General features: G+C 46.5%; 1 protein-coding gene across 2 annotated transcripts in view; it reads left to right on the top strand.

Moving 5' to 3' along the window:
• The window catches only part of LOC146187424 (endoplasmic reticulum membrane sensor NFE2L1-like), a 145,741-nt gene that overhangs the window by 65,069 nt on the left and 55,353 nt on the right, over positions 1-25,319 (top strand). For both annotated transcript variants that reach the window (XM_084607681.1, XM_084607680.1), the window contains exons 5-6: positions 17,718-17,925; positions 24,974-25,303. In XM_084607681.1, the coding sequence (XP_084463807.1) occupies positions 17,718-17,925; positions 24,974-25,303 (538 nt within the window). The remainder of the gene's footprint in view (positions 1-17,717; positions 17,926-24,973; positions 25,304-25,319) is intronic.

The following is a 25,319-nucleotide window of genomic DNA, read 5'->3' as shown; positions in this document are numbered from 1 at the left end:
TTCAATTGTTTTTGTGCGATTTTCAGTGCAAAGTAAAATTGTAGACTTCTTTATATATTCTAGTGCTCGATCTGTACTATATGAGACAAGGTCTTTTCATCTCCACCATGACCTCATGACATATTTTGGCCAGTGTTCTGTCCCTTTAATAACGCCTGGCAGGGCCAAAAAGGCGTCCTGAGAGAGGCGCTGTTCGTGTTAGGGCTGTGGCTTCGATTTTTCTTGAACACACGTCAGCTACGACTTAAATCTGACTGGTCACTTTTTAAAGGAATTTGTCTTGTTTATTTGCGTGCATAACATCAGAAAGAACCCAGGCTTTGTAGTAGTGGTTTTTGTTTCGGGTTGCAAATTCGCAGGGAAACTATAAGCTCTTCCGTTTTGTTCAGGTCAGGAATTGAGGATCACGCGTTCTCCACCAGTCCGGCAAAAATTGAGGAAGTTTCCGGAGAGCATTATACTTTCTAGTTTTTATTTCGAATTGCGCCACGCTCAGTAGTGCGACACATGAGCTTCTGGGGGCAGCGCATTGACTTCGCGATGTGCCTCGTACAGGCGGACAGCCCGACTGCGGGTTCTTTCATGCTGGACTGTCTCAGTTTCTTGGGATGGGAAGGCTAACGCGGAGTCGGGACTGTGTTCCGAAGAACGGGACCTTTGCGCAAAGATAATAAGGGACGGTGCACATGCTATAGTGGGCCCATATTCTCCTGCGCGCCAGTCTCGATCACTGACTTGCGCAGAGAACGACATTGAAGAAGCCCTGAAGGTTATTTGTCACCAACGACTGTGCAGACTTGGACTGTTACCGATTACACATGTCCGCGGGACGATACGTGCAGAGAAGAAACGGAAACTTAGGCATGCCATGGTGTCTCTATTCGTGTCATTCCGGGCTGTAGCAGTTAGCGAATGAGTATGAAGCCCGGACCACCGTTCTGTCCAGAGCATAGTTATTCTTCATCGCGTGTGCAAAAATTGGTTCTCGAAGTCGTTGGTTGGCATGCGCTCGCCGTGGCCCCAGCCAGAGACTGCCTGCCGTCATGCTTTGAACCTACAATTCAAGCAAGCTCTCTCGGCTGACAGGGCCTGCTTCTTATTTAACAATGAGGGTGAAGGACGGGAACTTTTTGAAATGCTTATTTGGCGTTGTCTAGCCTTGTCTGTCGTCTCTTCGTTAGCCTGCGCTCGAGCCATTTGCATTTTCGGTGTTCATGAGTTGCCGAAGGATGTAGTACATCTCTCGCATCACAATGTATATTGCTCTGCAGTCTCGCAGTTGTATTGATCGAGCGTGTCGCCACTCGGCGGCGGTAGTGTGATGTGGCGCGCTTTGAAGACAGGCATGGTACGGCGACGCTGGCCTTAAGAATATGGAAGTCCGACTGGTCCCTACCCGGTACGTGGACTGCTTGCTCTCCGATCGTTTTGCCAGGCGCAGCCGCTATTTTTCATCGAACGCGGTGCGAGTATCAGCTGCAAACATCGATCCTCGAACAAATTAATGTGTATATCTTTTAGGGAACACGTTGACTTGCTTTTAGTTTGCTTTTTTAAACTTTGAACGGATCAACGGTCGGGCTGTAGAGACGTGCGGTGGCAAATTAGGGATTAACGCAGACACCGCGGGAGGCAGAGTTGCGTGAGCGCTTTGCTCCCGTCTGCTTAGCCATGCATTTTTGTTTTCTTTGGGGGGGGGGGGGGGGGGGGAACTGCTCGTTGAACAACACTGGTTGAGCTCGTGATGCGCGCAGCAGTAGAAGCTGGCGACCAATGGTGTGCCACTTCTGACTCTCCCAGAATCCAGAGCTATGGCGGCTGTGTAGGCGATTGTGTGCAAATGCGCCGGCAGGCGTGGCGCGCCCACCCAGGTTCGCTAATGAGTGCCGACTTGCTTGGGCAGCGATCCGTTTTCGAGGACCGTTCCTTGAGGACAGCTTGACTCGTCAACGCTGCGTGCGTGCCCAGTCCGATGCAGCAGGCAATGCTTGCGCCATTACATCCGCTGTGCGCCCCGAATGTCGCGCCATCTGGTTTGGTTCGTTGCCATGCTTGGTTATGTGTGCAGGCGCGACCGAAAGCGAGGGGCATTGCTGTTTTTGACTGCGCTCGTAAATGTCCAATGAGCCATTAGGAGGGATCGACACAGGGGAAATCGCTCTTCGTTTTGCTCCGAGCCGAAGGAGTGGGATCCCTTGCGCAGTTTAATTGTACATTACGAACCAAGACGGTTAGACACGTACTGTCCTGCTCAGTGGGACTTGCTACCCCAAGCAGCGCAGCCAAGGGCAGGAAACTTCCATAGAAGCCCATTGTCCCCGATTTAAGATGGTAGGGCCAAATGATTTCATTGTGGATGGAGGAAATCCTATATTGAAGCGTTGTAAAAAAAAAAAAAAAAAAGAAACGCCTTCGTGCGCGATTCGGACCACCACCGGCGAAAAAGCAAGTGCTTCCCGATCGCGATGGTTTATGCAACTCGGCCATCGCCGGATCTTATCGCGCCACATGCTTGAACAGAGTAATTCCTGAATAAATATCAGTTTCCTGCAGTCGCCGGTGCAGTGAAGTAGTTGAAACCGTAACTACCTGCAGTTTCCCTTGCGCAGCCGCAGCGCTTCCCAGAAGCATGGCAGACAAGCGGCGCGCTTGGAAACGAAGCGGAATTTGCTCAGACGGGGGAGCGCATGGACGGAATCGCGGTCGGAGTGCTCCTCTCTGTCATCTTCGGCATGTACTGACGTTTTTGTAGGAGCCACATTATGTTCGCCCCCCTGCACCTAGAAATGTCACGTGGCGCGTAACATGGCAGTGGAACGTATTGAACACGTCAGCATTTATTCTCGACAGGGTACAGACCCGCTTCGCCTTTTTTCCTGACGAGCCGCGCGCCGAGGAGGCCGATTAACATTACAACCGACTTACATGGACGCGTACATTGTGATGCTAGTTTAAATTTGCATTCCTAAACCTGACCAACGATGCTCCTGCATCAAATCGCATGATGAGCAAAGTCGACGCGCAGACACGCGTCTGCGCAAAACGCGGAGACTCAGTACGGCCGCTTGAAGGACACTTGGCGGACCTTTGGCAGACAGTGAGCCGCTCGGGGGCACAAATGAACAAAGCTTTTTAGTCACTTCTCATGGTTAAAGTTGCACAGCAGACCACGGGCCTCCCTTGAACCGATGATGCCTTAAAGGGCCTGGAGTTCGGTTCGAAACCTTGATCACCAAATTTTCTTTATCACATTATTAATTTACCTACAGTTGTTTTAAAATTGTGTAATTGAGTTGGTGATGTGTTTTTAAATTTTGTCCGCGCTCGCAATGCTGCAGCTAGCTGTGCAAGTGACGTCACAGCCTCTCGACCATTCCAGAATTTGCTGACACGCCAGCAGCGCCTACATCACATTTTCTGCCCGAGCGGGGCCCTTTAACGCAGTCGCAGTAAATAAGACAATTGTAGTAGCGACGTCAGATGTGTTTGTGTTATTTGGGATGATGCCCAAAACATGAGTAAAATGCGATCGCTAAATGGAAACGTCTAAGCCCGGCAAATCATAATTCATTTTCTCGTTCGTGTATCAGCTTCATTAACGTCATGGACGACTTGAGACGACATTGAGTTCACGTATTGTCATTCCACCACTTAAGGTAAGGAAGTGCTGCAGTTTTGCCGCTGTGTTTGTATGCCTCAGGTGACTTAAACGCTGCTTCATGTGGGACGTCTTAAAAAAGATTTAATGAGTGCAGACAGGTTCCATGCGGTGATCAAATCTGTGTAGTCCAATGTGTTACAATCCGTTTAAAGATAAAAATACGTAACAAGTGAACGCAACCATAATTTGACTTAATGGCCAGCAACGCGAAAGTCTCCAGTCGAACGCGACGCCACAAGAACAGTTCGTGGCTTCGTACTTCACCGCTGCAGTCATTCCATTCTGTGAGCAGAACGAAGCTGATTCGGGCAGTGTAGTTTGTGTGTGAAGTTTGTCCCAAAGCGACTCAGGCTATGGGAGCCGCCATAGGAGTGCTCCGGATAATTCCGACCACTTGCATTCTAGACACAAATTACCATATAAGGGAGTAAAAATGGAGTAACGTCTCAATAATGCACTCCCTATAAGAGTATACGGTATTCTCTTCAAGCCCAGGGCCACTAAATATTCCCACCACAAACAACATTAATTTGATGTAATTAGCAATCGAAGAAGACATTTAACCACAGCTAGGTTAGAAATGAGAGGTCGGAATCTAGGCTAAAATCCTGGTAGCTGTGAGGGCTTCGCATGTTTCAAGGTAACAATGCGCTAGACAAGTATTTAATCCCTTTTTGCAGGGTTATTCTTGTTAAATGCGTGGTTACTCCCATTTTTATTCGTGTTAAGAGGGTGAGGTTGTTAAATGTGCACAACGCGTTTCGCCTCCATCAAAAGTCGGACGCCGCGGCCGGGATCGAACCCGGGCCTCCCGGCGCGAGCGCTTTAATTATTAAGCCACCGCGACAGTGTAATTGCAGCTGCGGTTAGTGTAGCTTACAAGGCTTACTTGCTAGACGCGGGCCTGGCACTATTTTGAAGTCTGTGGATCTCGTCCATACCGTGCGTGCTAGATTAATCTAATCAAGGCTTTTTAGAAGCTAGCTACCTATATTTTGATGGCCCGAGTTTTGATGGAGGCGATACGCGTTGTGCACATTTAACAACCTCACACTCTTAACACGAGTAAAAATGGGAGTAACCACGCATTTAACACGAATAACCCTGAAAAAGGGCTCCAAGATTACCCCGAAAGGAGACTGCAGCCATGAAATTAGGAGAACGCCTGCTTCTGGGAAAGAGAGCCATGGCTAGCCTTGACCGCCTAGTAAAGAGCAGAGACATTACACTGCCAAACAACATCCGTATAACTCGTGCTATGGTCTTTCCAGTTGTGATGTATGGATGCGAGAGTTGGACTGTGAAGAAGGCTGACCGCCGAAGAATTGACGCGTTTGAATTGTGGTTCTGGCGGAGACTCTTGAGATTTCCTTGGACTGCCAGAAGATCAAATCAGTCGATATTGTCGACCATAATCCCTGACTGCTAATTGGGGGTTCGAATTATAAAGTTCAAGCTCAGCTACTTTGGTCATCTGATGAGAAAAGAGGAGTCGCTGGAGAAAGATTTGATGTTGGGAAAGTGAGGGTCACCGGAGAAGGGGTAGGCAGCGAACGCGATGGTTAGATGGCATCCTCGAGGCGCTGCAGATGAAGTTGTGATGTTAGGAAGATAGTGAGAGACCGGAAAGCGTGGCTTGATATGGTCCATAGGGTCACGAAGAGTCGGACACGACTGAACTGACCTATATTTAAGTACTGGCTTCCGGAACAAAGGTTCAATACGGAAGTTGTAGATGGCTTGAGAAGCAACTGACTGAAATATTTGCACCGAGCTTCCGTTTGCATAAGGTAGCCTTTTCTTTAAACATAACACGTACGATAAAAAAAAAATGCTTCCATGTCACAATGCTAGCTCAGCGTCCCAAGCACGTTAAAAAAAAAAAAAAAAATCCACTGTTCTCTGGAGTGCTCTCTCCGACGTGATGTGGCTTTGCTTGTGCATCGGTCGAGAGATGTTAGCTAGCAGGTATAATCACGTGACAGTGAAGCTGCTTAAATGACACCTTGGTGCAAACATTTCAGCTACAGCGGCTTTTCAGGGCGATCTACAAATTCTGTATTTACATTGACATTTTGTTCCTCAATCCACCTAAAATGGGTAATTAGTCTTTATTAATTAACTTTGAAAACGGGGTAAAATACTGCACTAGGCCGCGCGACTTTCGAGAGCTCTCAGTTGGTTTCATGGGGCTAGGATAGCCCGTATTTTTGAACAGTATGGTTACCCGGTACATGCTGCAGCATTGGGTGCTGCTGTTGTCGCGTCTTAGTCACATTTGATATTTGGAACGACTTGGAGAAAAAAAAAAAAAAAGACGGGAAAATAAATCAACTATGGTGGCGGTCGAAGCACTGATCAGCATGGATTGCGTCACATTTGATATTCGGAACGACTTGGAGAAAAAAAAAAAAAGACGGGAAAATAAATCAACTATGGTGGCGGCCGTGGTCGAAGCACTGATCAGCATGGATTGCATTGGAAGCAAGCAAAAAGCAGCGTCGATTCGTGTTGCTAGGGGATCTTGTCCATGCAGCGTGCAGCTTGGGCCAACCTTCGGATACCCTTATTTGGCCTCGTACGTCTCCCGAGGCGTAACGGCAGCTGCGCCACTCGTCGTCTCTCGACAGAAAGACGCCTATACAGGGCTTTCAAGTTAAGTTAGACCACGCCAGCCGTAAGTTTGCGGTCTGCAGTCGCGCCAGTCATCGCAAGCGCCGCGCGCAAAAGATGCCTAGCCAGTTGGTTGCTCTTCCCGAAGAAACCGCGGAACGTCAAGCTTATCGCGGCGGGAGTAGTAGCACGCGCCAAAGCATCCCTTCTTGCACAATTTTTGCAGTAGTATGAGCAGTATGAGGTTTTCCGCGCGCGATGTCTGTCCAAGCACCAAAAATGTCGACTCATCGCACAGTCCTGCGCCGCCTGTAGGGTCTGCCTCATACCTTCGGCCAAGCGCCACCGTCGTGGGCTGATAAGCTAGCGATTGAATAGTACCACGCCGGGGAAACACGATTGTGGTGAATATCTTCCACACCGGGGAAACATAGGTACGAATGCAGCGCCATAGGGAATCGCCGTTCGAAACACACCGCTAATCGCCGAACTTAACCGACTGTGTGCGCGTGCGTCTTGAACGAATTTCTCGAAGCGTCATTTCCGAGCGAGCTGCCGTGACGATAGCTGTTGTAACGATAGCTTTCGTGACGATGCCTTCCCAACGTGACTTGTCGCGGGCGGTGACGCAGGGCAGGAGCTGCGACAGTGGTGCAGCGGCCAGTTCCTACCTGGACCTGGATGACAAGAACGTTGTCTGGAGCCGCCTGAGTGTTTTGCAAGTAATGACGCCCACCATTGTTTTTTACCGCTCATACTTTCGCAGCACTACGTGGTTCACGCGTGGTTGCAGACTGCGTGCTCGAACACTTCGCCATATTCGGACGCTTCTGCTTCTCGCGTGGGGTGCTGCAGTTGTCCGGCAATTGCTCAGCAACTTAGCTGCGTTGTCTCGCGTCATTCAGCTGACGAAACCGGTGGGCTATAGGAGTTCGTAACGTGCTTCTTACTCTGACTTCGGTCTGCAATTACTGCCTTTTTGGGAAACCAGATATGTTGCTGAATGCTGATGTGTGGGGTCGCAATATTTCTCAATTAGCTGCAGCTCCTGTGGTGCAGTCTTTCTAGTCGTTCTTATCCTGTTTTGTGTGCGCTGTTTTTCCCAAAATGCTGTACCAATTAGCTGCAGTCCCCGGCATCGCTCGTGGGCAGCTGAAAGTTGCGTTTTACGTCGTATGCCCAGTGAAGCAGTCGAGTTTATTTATTTATTTTCTTTCGTCGGGACTCGTCCGTGTAAGCAGGGAGGGATTACCGTGAGATTCGATTGCAAGATCTGATGAGCGGGTTCTTTCGCATCGCAAGGTCATGTGATGTTTCAGTAATGAAAGTTATCTCGATTCCGTTCTCACTGCGTGCAATTTACCGCCGGAAGTTTGTGCTCGAGGGCACGATTGTCATCTGTGCGCAGTCTCAGCTATGATGGTAATCACTGGAGCAGACGAGCCAGGTCGGGAAGCGGCGAGCGTGTGCTTGTTTCTCCGAGGAAACCGATTTTTTTCTTTTTTTCTGGCTGCTACTAATTGAGAGGAAACATTGTGCGCGTTGTATAGAGGTCATGGCTTGCCTTGCACAGGTGCTGTGATCGAGTGTGTTGGAAATCGAGGCTGGATCATGCATTCACGGCCGGTTTTGTGCACATCTCTTCGTTTTCGTTGCTGAATAGACTGATATTCAGTTACGCCAATGTAATACTTGGTTTTAGCGTTTGTATCTGGTCGTGAGCATGGCGTCGATATAGCGGCACAGGCTGTGCACGCAAATGGTGAAAGTTAAAGCGTTTCAGCACACCCTCACGCAGGGCTGCAGGACTTGTTGCATGCTCACAAGTGCATATGCATGTAGCAAATCCCGGCGCTCGTAATGAACAGACGCGATGGTTCAGTAGCGGAGGAAAGTGTTACTACCGTTAGTATTAGTGATTACTGAGGAAAATACAATCGACTTAATGCTCCTAGTGAAAATTGACTCTAGCATAGCTGTGTCGACGCACTGACTCAATTTGCGGTATCGGCCAGGACGCTGTATTTAGTTTTTTGTCTGTTATAAACGATTTTCGACTATATAGGCTGGCCCTTTTGTCCTAAGAATGCGCGCGGTAGCCTATCGTAACATGCGTATGGCCAGATCCGCCGGCGGGCTCTGTCGCGGGGTAATAACCGCTATGTCGTGCTAACCGTGATGTTGTAATGACCGACAACGCAGCTATTTTTAACCCTGATTTGGCTCTTAAAACTTTGCCTGTCTGTCGACCTCGGAAGTGTTGTGGGAAGCGGGTTTGGTCGCGACATTGCGATGTGTGTCCATGGAATCGTGAAGTGCGATGGAAACAGTACAACGGAGATTCTCTCGGTGCGTGACGCCCGAAGCTTTGTAGCGCTGCGCACGATATCGGTCACAAAGTGTGCGGCGCAAGCTTTCACGATAAGCCCCATTGTAATGATTTCGAAGACAGTTCGCTGATCAAATTTCGCATTTGTACGTATAGCATTAATTGGTCGACCACTTGCGGGCAATACAGCTTTGCGTTCGGCTGCTGGCACGAGACATTGCGCGCAAAAAGGTGTCGTAGTGTACTCGAAAACTCTGTGCCAGCAGCGAACTTCTTTCGCCGAGCGCGGAAGATTATTACGACGTCCGATGCAAACCGCTCGACCGCTGCCATTTGGTTTGTGTTTTACGCTACAACTTGTGCGTCGGCTGAATTTCGGTGGCTGCCAGCTGGAGACGAGGAAGGCACAGACCCCAGAGCGATGTGTCTCCCTCGTTCAAGCTGGCACCCACAACAGAAATCTCACCACCTTGCCCGGAAGAATGTCATCTCGCATTGCTTTATTGAAGCCGCGTGTAGTTTGCATTTGCACTCGGCAAATTGGCTCAACGTGCGCGGGACACTTTCAGTGGCGTCTCTTTAGGGCCAATGGTTCAAAACGGTGGATGGCGAACAGGCGGATTTAAAAAAAATAATAAAAAGGAAAGCTACGCAGGTTGTCCCCGGGGCGGACCATTCTACCGGGCGTCGTGCGTGCGCATGTGCGACGACGGGGACCGTGACCGTCCACAAATGAGCTCGGCGTCCATGCGCCGTTCGAACTTGTTATTGCTTTCATATTTGCACCTTCTTGCATCATTCGTCGAACGCGGGAAAAACTGTGCGGATGTTTTCATTGGCCTTTACTGAGGCCTGGAACTGCTCGCACCTCCAGATATATACAGAGCGTCACGTAAATTGTCCAGTGCTATTTGTGCTGTGGGGAAAGGTGGGGTGTTATTAGGGTGACTAAAGCCACCGTAGCTGCATCGTGCCTCCCAGCGCCGTCCACAACGGGGTTCGAATCTGTTTTTCCGGCATTTATATTGAGGTGCTCAACAACTGACCTCGATGGACAATAATTCATAATTGAAACCGCGTAGATACAGTGCTCCGAGATAGACGTAGAACGGAAATGCATATGGCGTCCCAGTCCCGTCCAGTAATCAGCTGCGAGGAACATTTTTTTTTTTTTTTTTCCCTTTTTCTTGTGCGCCAAGTGGACGGAAGGTCAGCTGTTGTTTTTGAAGTGGCTGGGCTATTGCAAATCTCTGCCTTAGCAAGTGCTGGAATTGAAACCGCAGAAAATGGCTTGCCGGCGTATCGCATTTGGGCTCTCGATCTCGACTCCCATGGCTGGCCAAACTGAGTCCTAAGTCCCTAGGCAGGGACAGGCTTATCTAGGGACTTGGGGGAACTAGGTGATGGGGCAGCAGCTCTATTATTTTTCTTCGTTACTCGCTCGCGCAGTTGGTTTCGTGGCTTCTAAATACATATGGTGAGATTTAAGTTGCATGCCACCGAATTTCAGTTTCTGCATGGTATCTGCGCTTTGCGGCGCCGTTTTGCAGATGTTACGGTCGCTGTTCCCTTTAGGCAGCCTAGTTTCCTTGTGCCTGAGGATCGCCAATGACAGCCGATACAAATCGAAACACGAGCATCGTGGCAAAAAAAAAAAAAAAAAAGCAAGCCCTTAGTGGTCAAAATGACATTTAAGTCTAGTTGCATGGTAGCAGTTTATATGATGATGCTGATGAATCAGATTGTATGCTTTGGAGCGGGCCAGGGCGGGCCTGTTCTTTCATCGCCATTTCTCATGGTCGCAGCGTTTTATTTCAACCTTCTGATCGTCTTATTTCAACATTCTGATCGCCGTCGACTGTAACTCATAATTGTCCGAAATCAAATCGTAAACGCCGAAAAGCGCGCCGAGTGCTCCGCTTGAATTTTTTTTTTTTTTTATTATTCGCCAGTGTCGCTCATTGCTGCCTCGATCGCGTGTCGTACAGGTGGGCGGCGTGTGGGCCGAGCTCACTGGCGCGTGGTGTCGGGAGTTCTCGCCACCGCCGGGCCTCGAACTCCCGGTGGTGGCACGCGCTCATTAGAGGCCAGTGCGTGGGGCCTGCCATTGTACTCTTCCGATCAGCCAGCGAGCCGAAGGATGGCTACGCTTGGTCGGCGGCGCCGAAAGGACCCCGGTTCGATCGCTTCTCCCTGTTGTCCTCCTCGCCTATCTAACCGGTCCGCTTATCATGTAGGCCCATGTCTTGATTTGCGAGCTCCGGGCCGACTACTGTCTTGACTGGCTGCTTCCGCGAGTGTTATTTCAGGGAAGGAAGGAGGAGGGGGGGGGGGGGGGGGGGGCATTGTAGACATTAGCAAACAGTCGTTTCTTGCAATGGTTTCATTACCGTTGGAAGCACTTTAAGCGCCCGCGGAACAGACTTGTCAGGTTTTCATTGGAATTTATAATTTGCCACTTCCTCAATTTCCTCTTTAGGCTTGTTTTTGTTATTGTCGAACCCTTTTCTGGTTGCCTCTTGTACAGTCTCTGCTTACCTTACAAGGTGCCCAGCGTGGGTGCCAAACTAAAGTTAGTTGTCCAGTATTTTGTTGTGAGGGCTGATAGTTAACTTCTTGGGTCATTAATTATTAGTGTGGATAGACAGCGTATGAATGTTAGTTGGGGTGGCAAGCGAATTTCAAATTGCTTTTGGTAGTGCCAGTCAAGGCTAATGAGCCTTCACTGGCACTACAGAAATAGCTTTTGGGCTGTAATAAATTGTGATGCAGTATGCTTGTTGTACACCAGTCATATGAGTACATTGTTTAGATGGAAGCAGAATTATACCCCTGTCACACGAGAAAATTTAATGTCATTCGCATTCGATCATGAACCAATTGTGTACCCTCGACGCCAGATACGCAACAGAAACAAGCAATGCAACAAAATATTCTGCGCACAGTGAAGTTAAACGTTATATTTTAGAGTTTTGTTTTAAAAAGTTAATTTAGGTGTAAAATTATTTGCACTGCAGGCTCTCGTGGAATGCAATTACTTTTGGTCACAGCAGTGGTCCAGTCATGCCAGCGACTCATAATCATTTTAGGTTCTTTGTTCCTTGGTTGCTGCTTCTCCCCGTGCATTTATCTCAGAACAATTTAAAGTTGTGACTGAGTGCCTAGCAGCTTCGACGTCAATTGCATGCTTTACGTGTCTCTGTGCGTCTCTGCACTGTGATACACGTTTCTCTGTGTTCAGCCATATTGTTTTACATTTATCGAATTTGTTGGTGACTTGATACTTGGGTTTGATTTTTATTCCCTAAAGTGCTGCTGCATAGCCAGAATATACTGCCTAGAATATACTGGCTAGTGTGAGAAGCACCCGCGCTTCCCTATGGGCGAGGATGGCACCATTTGCAATGAAAGCCAATTGATAGCGACAGAGGGCGCTACTTGTCGGGAGGGTACCACCGGAGCAGACGACGCGGTTTTCTCGTTTCAGAAGACGGCAATCTGTTGGTGTTGTGCGTGCATGTTAAACCTGCTTCTGCACGTCTTTTGCGTTCACCAAGGTGGAGCGGTTTATTTCTGGTGTAGTTGCTTGCACATGCAAGTCGTTCCGCACTTCTAGCTGCTCGGCGACGATTGCATTTGTTCTTCCAAGTTGGAGCGGTTTATTTCCGGTGTAGGTGCTTGCACATGCAAGTCATTCTGCACTTCTAGCTGCTCGGTGACGATTGCATTTGTTCTTTTTCGCGCTCTGTGCGCGTCTGTGTCCCTTCTTTTTTCACTTTGTCGCTGAGTTCCTGAGTGTTGTTTCCCCAGTGCCTGTCCCTAAACTGCGCAGAAAAATGCCAAAGAGAAAGTGGCGGTGCACAGAGAAGACTTGCTTTCTTGGGAGACGGTTCTACTGCTAGAACAAGGAGCGTATTTTCATGTTTTCTGCGCCATCTGATGCTACATATGCATTCTGCAAAATGGAAACGAAACATCAATAGAAATGATGGAAGGTAAACACCAACCGCTTTAGTTTAGGAGAAACATTTTTAGAGCAGGCAGTTATGTTCACAAGGGTGGAAACTTCGGCGAGTCGGTACCGGTGCTCCATGACATAATTGTGTAACGCAAAAGGAGGAAAGACAAGAAAATGTACACAATCAGGCGTTACACACAGCGCCTGTGTTGTGTACCTTTTCTGTGTCCCTTGTCCTTTTGCACTGCACACTCATGTCATGGATGCAGTTATATATTGGGCGCATGTTGCACCGTTTACAAGTGGCATTATCAACGAGCTTCCCCGCGATAAACCAGCCACGCCTCGTGCCTATTGTGAATCTGAAAAAAAAAATATTTAAGCCTCTTCATTCAAATGATGATGACTTTGGCAAAGCCTTGTGTGCAATCAAAGGCCACGATGTACCTTAAACCATGCCGCTGTAAGTAAATGTTCATCGTTTGTGCTCTGCTGTTCATGCAAGTCTACCACATGCCTGTGTTTGTTATTGTTATTACATATGCTTGGACGGGTGGGCGGGCCGGCGGGCGGATGGATGGATGGAATATAGGAGCGTCCCCTTTGAAACAGGGTGGTAGTAGTTGCTATCATGCTCGTTTTTTTTTTCTTATATCTTATTGTTTTAGATCGGTTAAATATACCATCATTTCATTTATTGAATTTTTGTTTCTACATTATTAACATTATGTTAGTTTTCTGCTTTTAAGCCACCAATCTTCCAATCGGTTTTTGCTTTTTTTATAAAAGGAGTGTTGTGCGACTTTGTTTCCTGTGTTGTTCCCATATACAATACATATAAATATAACTGCGCGTACGTGTTTACTTGTCAGCAAGTGTACAGTGCTCAGAAAGAACACATATATGCATGCCAATACAACTGAAGAATTTCACTTTGTTCCAAAAATTACAAGTATATTTTATATCAATAAAAGTCTATGCTTTAATTGTTGTTGAATAGAAATTCCGTGTTTTCCTTTGTGAGCACGGGATGTCCGAGATTCTAAGTTGCGCTAACTTCGCAGAAGCCTTCGCAAGTGAGAAGAGTTAAATATGTGTGCCGCTTGCAGTCCAAGACTCAAAACAGAACCTGAAACTTGTAGTCAACGGCTTCAGTCATAGCTGTCTGTTGTGACTTAATGAGAGCTAAAATGGCTTAAATGCAGCGCGAGCAGTCTGCTTGCCGAAGATGTGAGAGCGCGGTAGGCTGCAGGCGGCGCGGTTGGTACCCACTCAGTTTGCAGCTCTCCTGGCAGCAGCCACCGGCATTCATCGCTCGCCGTACCACCTGGAGGGTTATGGACGGCACAGTAGCCAAAATATTCTAGGCACCATAGCCAGAAGTAATGTTTTTCACTTGAATTATTGTCCAGAAATGTTTTAATCGGCTTTAAAATGCTACACAGTGATTTCAAATGCCTTTTATGCACCCTGATGTTCCTTAAGTGCAGTATTCTTTTATAGCTGATCGTAATTATCGCCATTTGCGAATAATGTTGTTGTTGAAATGGACTCTAAGGGCCCGTGTTCGGGAGGAAGGCCCAGGTTCCTCCGGCTGACGCTCTGAACTGGCGTGTCCACAGGCAAAAGCTCGGTGTTGTTGGTTCGCGGAGAGGTGTGCGACATTGAGAGGTCAATCACCCAGCACCTCCACCAAAACTGTCACGAAGACAGGGATTTTGTGGGAAACGGCAACAGGGGCAGAGACACACAGTCAAGACAGGGGTTCACGGGAAAAGGTAACACACAGACACAGGCTCAAGAGTCCACAGTCCTAGCTAGCTGAAGCGCACGAGAGTCTACAATTTCTTCGTCTTTCAAGCGCTACCTCAAACTGCCAGGTGGCAATATTTTACTGTGTAGCACCGAAAGAAACCGAATGACATTCGGTTCGAATGACATTAAATCTGCTAGTGTGACAGAGGTATTAGTGGAGTATTTGCTCTTTCCTGCCTTGTTAAGTCAGTTCCCTAACCCCCATATCTTCGCCATAATGGTGCACCTATCTTTTAGCAGAATTGTGCTGTGTTGCATCATAAACTCTGCTTAGTTTCTAATTGTTTTTTCCATGCTTACATGTGGTGCATTTCTTTTGAAAAACTTTGCCATATGAAATTTTGAGTTAACATGGAGGTTAATGGCTGTACACAAAATACGCACTACCAAATTTAAAGCACTAATAACCAAAGTAGAGTGAATACTGCAAAGGCTGAAAATAAAAAGATCTATTGGATTGGTATGCAGGATTGGTATGCCCGTTATGGGTGCCTTAATGCTGTAGTTTTTTTTCTGGTCTTGTATATATAATATTATCACTTTTATTTCACTACCCGGTTTATTTAGGTTCTAATTTCATTCTCTTTCACTAACAATTCCTATACTAACCAGTATGAAGTCATTTTTGTACATTTGTATTCGTAATCACACTAGTGAGTCATTTTTTTTAGGTATTCATAGTCCTTTTCATTTTTGATGAGTCATTCATATGAAGAATTCCACTCTGAGGTCTACAGTGCTCTCCGAGTCTGTGAAGGAATTGAATGTCTGTTGAGGTTAGTTACCGAACCACTGGGACTCGACCAGGACTTAGGATGTGAATCCAAATCCCCAATTGAAACAGTCTGCTCGGTTTTGCGGAGCAAGAAAGCTTGCTCCGGATCGCCGATTGGAGTTCGCCATTAGTCTGGCATAGCATCTTTCTCCTGTCCCCTACAAGTGGAAAGAGGGGGTGACAGCATGCCTTATGCTCTTTGCATGAACGAATGCACACGCACACACGCATCACATATGGAAACAGTTTGCTCTACACAAAAGAGCATTGAGCTGAACAGTGAACGTGGTTTTGAGATGGAGTGCCTCATCCTCAACGAGGGCTCAGTGAAAATGATACGAACGTAAACAGCAGCAGGGTTTTCTCAGAGTCTTCATAACTTTGTTTCAGCAAACCGTGAATAACAGCTTAAAGAGCTTGTTTATTCCTTATCCGATTACCTTGGTGTGCTGCTCGTTACAGGTCAGGTTGGCACCTGAGATCTAGGAGGCAGCGGCCTGCAAATGTGTGTAGCAAGAAACGAGCATTGCTTACTTGTAACCTTCATCAAAAAGAAAGCAGCACTGTTTCCTACTGTATTGCAGTCGGTGCATCCTAAGAAGGAAGCCGAGAGTACAGTGTTCAGTCAAGGCAGAAAGCTGGGCTAGTTGGTGTGTCATCATTAATAAAAGACTAGCGCATTTAACATGGACACAGACATAGAAGAAGACAGGACGAGCGCTAAACATCAACTGAGGATTTACTTACAAAAAAGGTACATAAAAGCACTTCGGTGGCGCATGCGCACACTAAGTCAAAACCGTACAAGCAAAAACTAATCAAATATGGCAAACTATTCTTTAGGTACTTTCTTTCTGGACAAAGCGATTGAAGGCACGCTGACACACTTATCACCTTTCCTACTAATGTGATAGGCCTCACATAGTGCCTCGTGCCTCCCCTACCAAGCACACGTGGCATCAAATGCCGGCACGCACCCGCAACGCTTACAATGGTTGGCCAAATGGCCGCCTCCCACCAATGAATTCACCAACGTACGGTGCTCTCGTAGTCGATCGTTTAGGCAGCAACCAGACTGCCCCACATAGCCCCCACACAGTGTTCAGTGTGGGGACATTGTCGTTCACTAATAGTCATCACTAAACCGATATTGTGTAAAGGACTCTAAGAAAAAAAAAAAGATAAATGAAATTAATTGTTCATAATTTGCGGGAACAGTGTAAAAATAAAAATAATTTGAACTGCTATAACATTGCTAACATTTGTTATATCAAAAAAGTGCCCTAACGTATTCATTATGCTTTTTAGTGCCTAGCAAAGTGTCCATATGAATGTTTTGTAGTGCGGTTATTTTTTCAGTTTCCACAAATTATGAACAATTAATCTCATTATCTCTTGAACTAATTGGCTATTCGGGAAAATAGTTACATATTTGAAATCAGTACGAGAAACTGAATCAGAATACCAAGTTTTGTCAAATTTGATCAGAAATTGGAAAAATAAATTTAAGAGCCATGTTCCCCCCTTAAGGCTGGATCAGAATACGACGATAGAGATCACTGATTCTATTCGTGGATGGGCCATCCCGTCACCTAACCTCACTGGTTTCACCTCGTCTGGGGACATGGACAAGGCGCTGAAGAGAGATATCGGTTGACCGTGCAGACAGAAACCACTGGGGACAGGTACCGCGCCCCATAACTCTGCCGCTGCATTATAAATGGCAGGTGACATCATTCCAAGCCAATCATGCCGTATTGGTGACAGTACTAAAGTGCCCCCACTCTGCTAATGTTTAAAAAAAAGGAAGATGCCACTGTTGCCCCACCCAGAAGATTAATTCTGCTAGGGAAGCTGCAGACCACCCCCACATTTTGACAGGGGAATCACGTGTGTCTTTTTTTTACTTCTGAAGGCTACGCCGTCCGAGGGTGAGGTGGAGCCAATGGGTCAGGTCATGTGGCACTTGTCCGCTCACGAACTCCAGTGATTCAGTCCGGAATGTGAATCGGCCTTTATTGAGGGACCTCAGGTGGTTGAAATTATCTATAGCCCTCCACTACGGCGCCCCTCATAGCCTGTGTCACTTTGGGACGTTACCGCCGTGGTGGTGCAGCGGTTAGGGTACTAAACTTCTATGCCCAAGGATGTGGAATCAAACCCAGGCCGCAGCGGCCACTTTTCGATGGAGGCGAAAAGCTAGATGCCCATGTGCTGTACAATGTCAGTGCACATTTAAAAACTCCAGGTGGTTGAAATTTCCAGATCCCTCCACTACGGCATCTCTTTTAGCCTGAGCCACATTGGGACATTATACCCCACAAACCAAACCAAACTTTGGGACGTTAAACTCTATAAACCAAACCAGACAAAATTCAAGCCAGTTTATTAAAAGGAGGTAGATCCAGGTGAGCATTGTCATTTCATTTTGAAGAAATATCTGGGTGCTTACGCAAAAACAGCTATTGGTGCAAACTGTCCTCTCGAGAAGTTTGATGTGTGCAAAGTCCCCATTACTGCATGGGACTTTTGCAAGGTTCATGTTTTGCACATAAATGTCCTGCAGGCAGCAGACCTGTATCCTGCTGACGAGTGCTGGGGAGGCCCCGAGCACAAGGACCTTGCTTCTGAGAAAGGTGTTCCCCTGGTGGCAGCCGGGGGACCACCTCACAACTACACGGACCCCTTTCCGGGCGTCCTGCTCAACAACGCTACCCTGGGGCCTCCACCCGTGGACCACAGCAACGCCTACCTGCACGGATCCGGAGCTTTTGGTATGTGATAAGAGCTTCCTCAAAAAGGAAATGGCACTGTGAAAATGGGATACACTTAGATGCAGCACTCATTAAAGGATGTTGGAATTTTGTGGTTTTTAGTGTAGGAATTATTGCAGATATAAACTCTGAAACTCCGTTGTTATACAGTATTTGTGTGTGTGTTTACTTTCTGAACGAAATGCTAAACATCCAGCACTTGTGCACTGGGAAAGAAACAAAGCTTAAACATTATGCTTGCTTTATCTACGCCTTGTCATGTGGCATATTATTGTGCACAATGGCTTTCTAAAATTTGCTACTATGCGGCTTTGAGGTGGTTGTTATTATTTCTGTCGGGAAGAAACGGAAATGAACTTTGAGTATACTCCGTGCACCAGCAGAAAGCGTCATAGTTTCTTCTAGTATTTGCTAGCTGACCAGCAGAGTGAAATTGCGGAAGAAATTTCAAACGAAAAATTTGGTCAAGGCTGAAAAACTCTAAAAGTTTAGAGGTAGACGACTGTTTATTTTGTGAATAACAACATCAGTTGATAGATTTTACTAGTGCTTGAATTTCCCCCCTAACCTGTCATCACAAAGGTCATCATTATCAACTGTACACATCAGCAGTGGCAGTTGTATCTGTCGGCTGCTCTTTTGTAGAGCCTTCTGTTCACAAGGATAGGCCTTTATAGTAGGCAAACAAGTAACAATCATATAAAATGAAATTCATGTTTAATCCACACTGCTGAAAATGAATTCCTCCCAAGTACAACTTCAGGTCAGAATAGTGAGCTGCTGTGTGTCGACAGTCATTGAGCTTCCTTAGGACATTACCGGCACCTTCTAATGAACCCCCTTCAAAATGCTATGGTCTCCTACCGAAAGCATACTGTATTCCGGTCATTCTATACTCCCGGTCAGCTTTTTCTGGCTATACAGCCAAAGCTGCAGAGCCGAAATGCATCAGCTCACTGTGTAGCAGAATATAGCTCCTTCATAAATTTTGCGGATCAGGCTCTGGAATATTATACCGTTACGAAAATATTCAATCTTATTAAAGTGGAAGCCTTTAATGGCTCGTGCTTGTGGCCACGATCGTGTCCGTCCGTAACGCTTTAGTTTGATCACGTCGTCAGTGGTGTAGTATGTCGTACCTTGTAATAAATCATGACATCATCAGTGGTGTATCATGTCATACGTTAAAATAAATGATGTCATTAGGGGTGTAGTATGTCGTGCCTTGAAATTAATGGTGACGTCATCAGTGGTATAGTATGTTGTGCCTTGAAGTTAGTGATGTCATCAGTAGTGTAGTATGTCATCAGTGATGTAGTATATTCTGCCTAGAAATTAATGATACGTCATCAGGGATGTAGTATGTCATACCTTGAAATAAATATCATCAGTGGCATAGTATGTCGTACCTTGAAATAAATGGCGACGGCATCAGGGGTGTAGTATGTCTTACCTTAAAATTGATGTCATCAGTGGTACGTCGTGTCTTGAAATTAATGATGTCATCAGTAGTGTAGTATGCAGTACCTTAAAATAAATGACAACATCTTGACGTGCCTTGAAATGAGTGACTATGATGTCATCGACCGTGACATCATGACCGGATGTGACGTCATCATGTTGTCACATCCGGCAATGTCTAATAATCGGAAGTGATGTCATAATGAAGTGACATTCGTTCATGACGTCACGACTAGTGATGACATCACCAGGCGATTTGCGCTGATACAAAGCTGACCCCGCCGTGCGTTCGATCCAGTTGTCCGTGCGGTGCCTTTCATTTGGCGCTTCCTCTAACGCCGCACCACACAGCATATGGAAGCAGACACAGTACAGCAGGCATCAGCGGCGTTTCAAATTGGTTTACTGGAAAGAAAAAACTTAATTGAGGCGTAAGGAAAAGGAGGAAGGTGGGAGTGAAAAAAAAAAAAAAGAAGTGCCGAGTGGAGGGCTTCGGACCACCGCGCAACAAATGCTTTCTCCTCATCGCACTTTAGTGGTCCAAAGTGCCCCCTAGAACTTCTTATTATGTCATGATAGTACTACAACATAAGCCAGTATGATATGTTGTAGTGCATTTTCAAATCCGTACAATACACCCAGCAAACAGAATGGCTGTGTCATCTGTCAGGAATCTCACGAAGAGTACAATGTATGGTTCCACTGCGTCTACTCGCCAGTTTCTGTATGCTTTTGCAATGCGTCTACTCGCCAGTTTCTGTATGCTTTTGCAATGCGTTTGTTTCAGCTATGTACGCAGCCCGTGATATTCATTAACTGCGAATGTATACTCACTTAGGCCTTAAGTAAGAAAGTTATTTCTGCATCTTTGGCAGTTCAAGAACTACAACTTCAAGCAAAGGTTGAACTGAAACCATAACTGAAGCCAGAACTACATGCTGCAATAACAACATGACAGAAGCTCCCCTTCGCTGCATAGCCAGAAAAAGGTATAGGTGGCAAACATGGCTGCAGGAGGTTTCATGCCCAGTTCGAAAAATAGTATCGGAGGGTGATGGCATGCATGGCTGTTTCGGGACAGTAAACTGAAACGATTTCATGAATCTGACACTGCAAGGCTGAACAATTCTGCACCTGAAATAAGTCCGGTGTGGGCATAGAGTTCCGAGGTAGTGCATACATGGGCTCCTGATAACCGCACATGCCTTGTGCAGTTGGCTCTCTTGTGGTCTTTGCCTGCATTCGTAGAGCATTTTATTCGACTTTTGCATAGCTGAAACTGTGCAAAAAAAGTCTCATTTTTAGTTAACAAAGGGGGAACTCTGTGGAAGTACTGGATGCTGGTGATTGTGTTGCTGGGCAGAGCTGCAGGGGAACTACAAGGAAGAGTTTGCGAAGTGTTGGTTGGAGAAATTTCAAGTTTTATTTAGTTTTCAACCCAACCAGACAGGCAAATCTGTCGAAATGTTTAGCTTTCAGGCACAGTAGTGCACACAGATGCCCTTTGAAATTGCACACTATGATTCCTTTCGGGACCAAAATGAGGAGAAAGATGATTGGAAATAAGTTCAAAGGTATAAAATGCCAAACGCAGCGGTGGTATAGAGGTAGAACATCCGCGTCGCATGCAAGAATAGTGAGGTTCGAATCCAAGTGCGTGCCGTTGGATAAAAAAAAAATAATCCTCATGCCAATGGAATTGCACAAACCTGGTTCTGGGTGGTGGCTGGATCCTTGTGATCACCTCCAGAAACGCACTTCAACAGAACCAGATTTGGCCACCCTGGTGTGTAATTTTCAAAACCTTCTATATGAATACAGTTGAACACCGCAAGTACGAATTTCTTGATAGAACAAAATATTTTAGTGGCCCTAGGCAACGTTCATAAGATTCAATGCATTTCATCTCTCTCAACAACAAAACCCTTTCAGACTTCAATCCCGCAACAACGAAGGTTTTTAAAGTAGCAGTCCACACGTTTTTTTTATGCGTAAGCCATAATTAAATCACTGGAACGCATTTTAGTACACCAGTTTTAACATTTTTGGCTCTTCCACGCTACCAACAAGCACATTTACGGACGCGGCCATGTTTGTTTACAAGTTGCTGATGATGACGACTGCGCGCCTGTCGTTTGAAAAAAAAAAAAAAAAAAAACTATTTTTGGCGGATTGGGATTTGATGGCAACCAGTTCAAACGGGCACGGCCGTGACGAGTCATTTTTTTGTGGACAAAATTTACCTGGACAGTGCAATGGCGGGCAATGGTTTTTGTTCTTTAATTTTTTATTCTCATCTTTAACTTTTGGCTCCACCGCGCCCGAGGGCAGCGGCGACCCAATACAAAGGGCGTGGCTACCATCACCATCATAGATGTTTATGTTGGTTGGGGCCCAGCATGCCACGCATCCATTGTTTTTTTGTCTGGCGAGTCAACGTGCTAAGAAGATGCCTCCTCAGACCAAAAAGCAGGAGTTTTTGACGCTTTAGGAGAAGGCGGAACTCATCGCACAAGCTGCAAAAAGAAGGAAGAAGATGGATATTGCAGAAGAATTAGGAATTCCATGCTGTTCGCAGTCGACGATACTTAAGTGCAAAGACAGCATCTTGGCTGCCCTGAAAAATGGAGCACGTGCGCAGCACAAGACGGTGACAACGGCTACTTTTGAGGATGTAGATAAGGCTGTGTATGCCTGGTTTTTAGAACAGAGAGCCAACAAGGTGCCGCTGTCCAGGGCCTTAGTTTAGCAAAAAGGCATCGGCTTCGCGTGCCTATTAGGGCACGACAATTTTAAGAGGAGCGCCGGTTGGCTGAACCGTTTTAAAGCAAGGCATAATATTGTTGCCAAAATAGGCGAAATTGGCAAGCGTCGATACGGAATCGGCATCAACTTGGATGTGAAAAACGTATGAAGACATCAAAGCAGAGTACAAGCCCTGCGACATCTACAGCGCCGATGATGTATGAAATGCTGCCATCAAAAACACTGGAACTGAAAAGGCAGCAATGCCATGGTGGGAAGCAGAGCAAGAAACGCATAACGATTTTGTTGTGCTCCAACATGAACGGCTCCGACAAGCGTTCGCTCCTCGTCATCGGCCGAAGTAAAAAGCCACATTGCTTTAAGGGAAGTTGCAGGCTGCCCATGCAATACACAGCCAACCATAAAGCATGGATGAACCGCGCTATCTTTGGGAGTTAGCTGGCCGCCTCCGATGGAGGCATGTGAAAGGCAGGAAGGTTTGTGTGCTTGTTCTTAGATAACTGCAGTGTACATCACGTTGATGACACAGCTCTGACAAACGTCCACTTGATATTTCTTCCCCCGAGCTGTACCTCCGTGATTCAGCCCTTGGACCAAGGTGCGATACGAAGTGTGAAGTGTGCATACCAAGGGAGGCTTTTTCAACGGCTGCTCTTGAACATCGAGATGAAGCGCCCGTTAGAAGTGGATTTGTTCACGGCCCTGGAAATGATGGCAGCGGCATGGACAGTAACAAGAGCAACTATTATTCAAAACTCATTTCAGCATGCGGGGTTCGCTACTGAGCAGCTCGCAACAGCTGCATCACTAAGGTCGCAGCTGCCAGAAGAAAGGGCTGCACTGGTTAGCGCATGGCAGGAGCTGCGCGATGTCGACTTCCTCTTTGTGGATGAAGATGTAATTGTCCGTGAGGAATTGACAGGTGACACCATCATCAAGAATGTGTGCAGCATAACCGAGGAGAGCGACGACGAAGGCGGCGACGATCAGCTCGAGAAAAAGGAGGCAAGTCTGCGGGATGTGCTCGATGCTCTCGACACCATACGTTCGTTCATCGGTGCTCACAATGACGATATTGCCTGTTCAGTTGTGTGAGCAGAATTTTGACGCTGCTGCAAAGCAAGAAGGGGCAAACGTCGATTGCAGACTTTTTCAAATCAAATTGCACTTCCGCAGGCTCAGGTTCATACTTATTCATCTGTACAGTCCCGTTTTCGCGAGAACGAAATTCTCGCAAAAACGAAAAATTTTCTCGCCCATGCCAATTTCATTATTACGGGGTTCAATTGTACTCCAATAAAACTCTGAATGAAGCAGCGCAAAACAGGACAACCATAGAAGAGGATACGACACCACACTTTTGTGTCTTCGTTCCAAGTATGGTTCACCAACTATCCCAGCACCATGTTTTATTGAACTCTGAATAAAAGTTTGCAGAGGTCAGCAGGTGGATGCAGTTGTCGCAGAACTGGGTTAATTGGAAGCTCACTGCTTCTCAAATGGGTGTCTCAACTTAGCACAGCTGGCAGTATGTTTATGTCGTTTGAAGGCAATGCATTCTCTCTCAGGCTTGATTAGCACATCCTTTTATACTCCTTGGACAAGAAAAATCTACATGTGAGACATGCAATGAACAGCTGACAGTAAACCACATTTTAATATCATGCATGAAATATGAGAAAATCAGGTGGAAACTTTTTATGTGTTTCTATAGTAAACACGTCCCATTTCATCCAAGTCTCTTACTAGGAGAGAATGCCGTTTTCGAGATTTTTTCTGTTTTCAGTTTTTTAAAAGAAGTAAAGCTAATAAACAAACTATGACTTATTTTTAACAGGAACTGCTTTACCCCGAGTTTGGCGCATGATGGCCTTAGTTGCCTATGCGCCATAAAACACAACACATTTATGACCTGGTACAACTGTTCAGCAGTGCTCCACTCGTGCTGTGCAAGAATGGATACTCAATACAGTCGTAATGCGTAAACTCCTTCTTTAGTGCATGTGAATGAGCACACCCGTCTAGGGCTCTCGAGCATTGTTCTGCAGGTATTCACAGATAATGCTTACAGTAGAGCACTGCCACGCATACTAACTGCGCAGGTGCAAGCATTTTGCACCCAGCGAAGCAGCTATGTCGATTTCCCACTTCATTTGCTCTGTAGTGCTTCACTCTATGCTCTGGACAAGCCTGCTCACCACTGTACTACTGAGCTAAATTCCAATGCAAACTCTCCTTTTCCTTTTTTTTGGTCAAGTGTACACCATGGCATTGACGTGCTGTGAACAGATGATAAGTGTATAACTTTTCAGCACCTTTGATGCATAAACCTGAAGCGTACTGTTTGCTCTTTACTGCTTAATATAAAAAGCAAAAGGTTATGTTCTCGACGTGGGCAGTGTTCTGTTTGATGGTGGCCCGCTAGTTCTTGGTAACCACAAGTGTGTTTGGAGAGTGCATGAACTTTCTGTGTTGGTGCAGGACTTTTGTCATATCCACAGGCATAGTTGTTTAGAGATGTGCACTTTTGAAGGAGGTGCAGAGGATGCCTCTGAATGATGCTGAAAGAGATGTTGCCAGATTTGGATGTCCATGACACACCAAGATCACATTTAAGTGGCAAAAAGTAGTAGTAAGGGGTTTTATTAAAAAAAAAAAAAAAACATGTTTGCCAGCCCAGTGTCTGCTATCTTATAATCAGAAGCACCTGAACTGGGGCAGGCAAAAAGAAAAAAGCACACTAGTTGAAATTGTCTAAGCAAGGAATCTCTTGAAAGCAGCGGAAGGACTTATTGTCCCTTTTCATTTTTGGCTGCTGCAGGAGCAACTGCCTGCACGGGTCTTCCCTCCAACAATGGGTCTTTGCTGACGGAGGGACCCACATATGGGCAGGACTTTCCCGACTACCTGTACTCACCTGGCATGGGTGGCTATGGTGGCATGGGAAGCACAGCGACCGGCAGTGGCATGATGGGCACCATGTCCAACATGGCAAGCATGGGTAGCATGGCGAGCAACATGACCAGCAACATGACCACCAATGTGACCAGTCCTGGTGCAATGGCATGTACACCTAACGACTATCTTCTCAACGACTTGCTAGGTGATGAGGACCTGCACCTCATGGACATGGTGGCTTCGCCAACGGAAAGTGAGTACCACCAGCC

Source organism: Amblyomma maculatum, chromosome 6 (assembly GCF_055883805.1).
Source record: "Amblyomma maculatum isolate TAMU_Amacu chromosome 6, ASM5588380v1, whole genome shotgun sequence".
Lineage (NCBI taxonomy): Eukaryota > Metazoa > Arthropoda > Arachnida > Ixodida > Ixodidae > Amblyomma > Amblyomma maculatum.
This window is presented reverse-complemented; position numbering and strand designations above follow the sequence as displayed.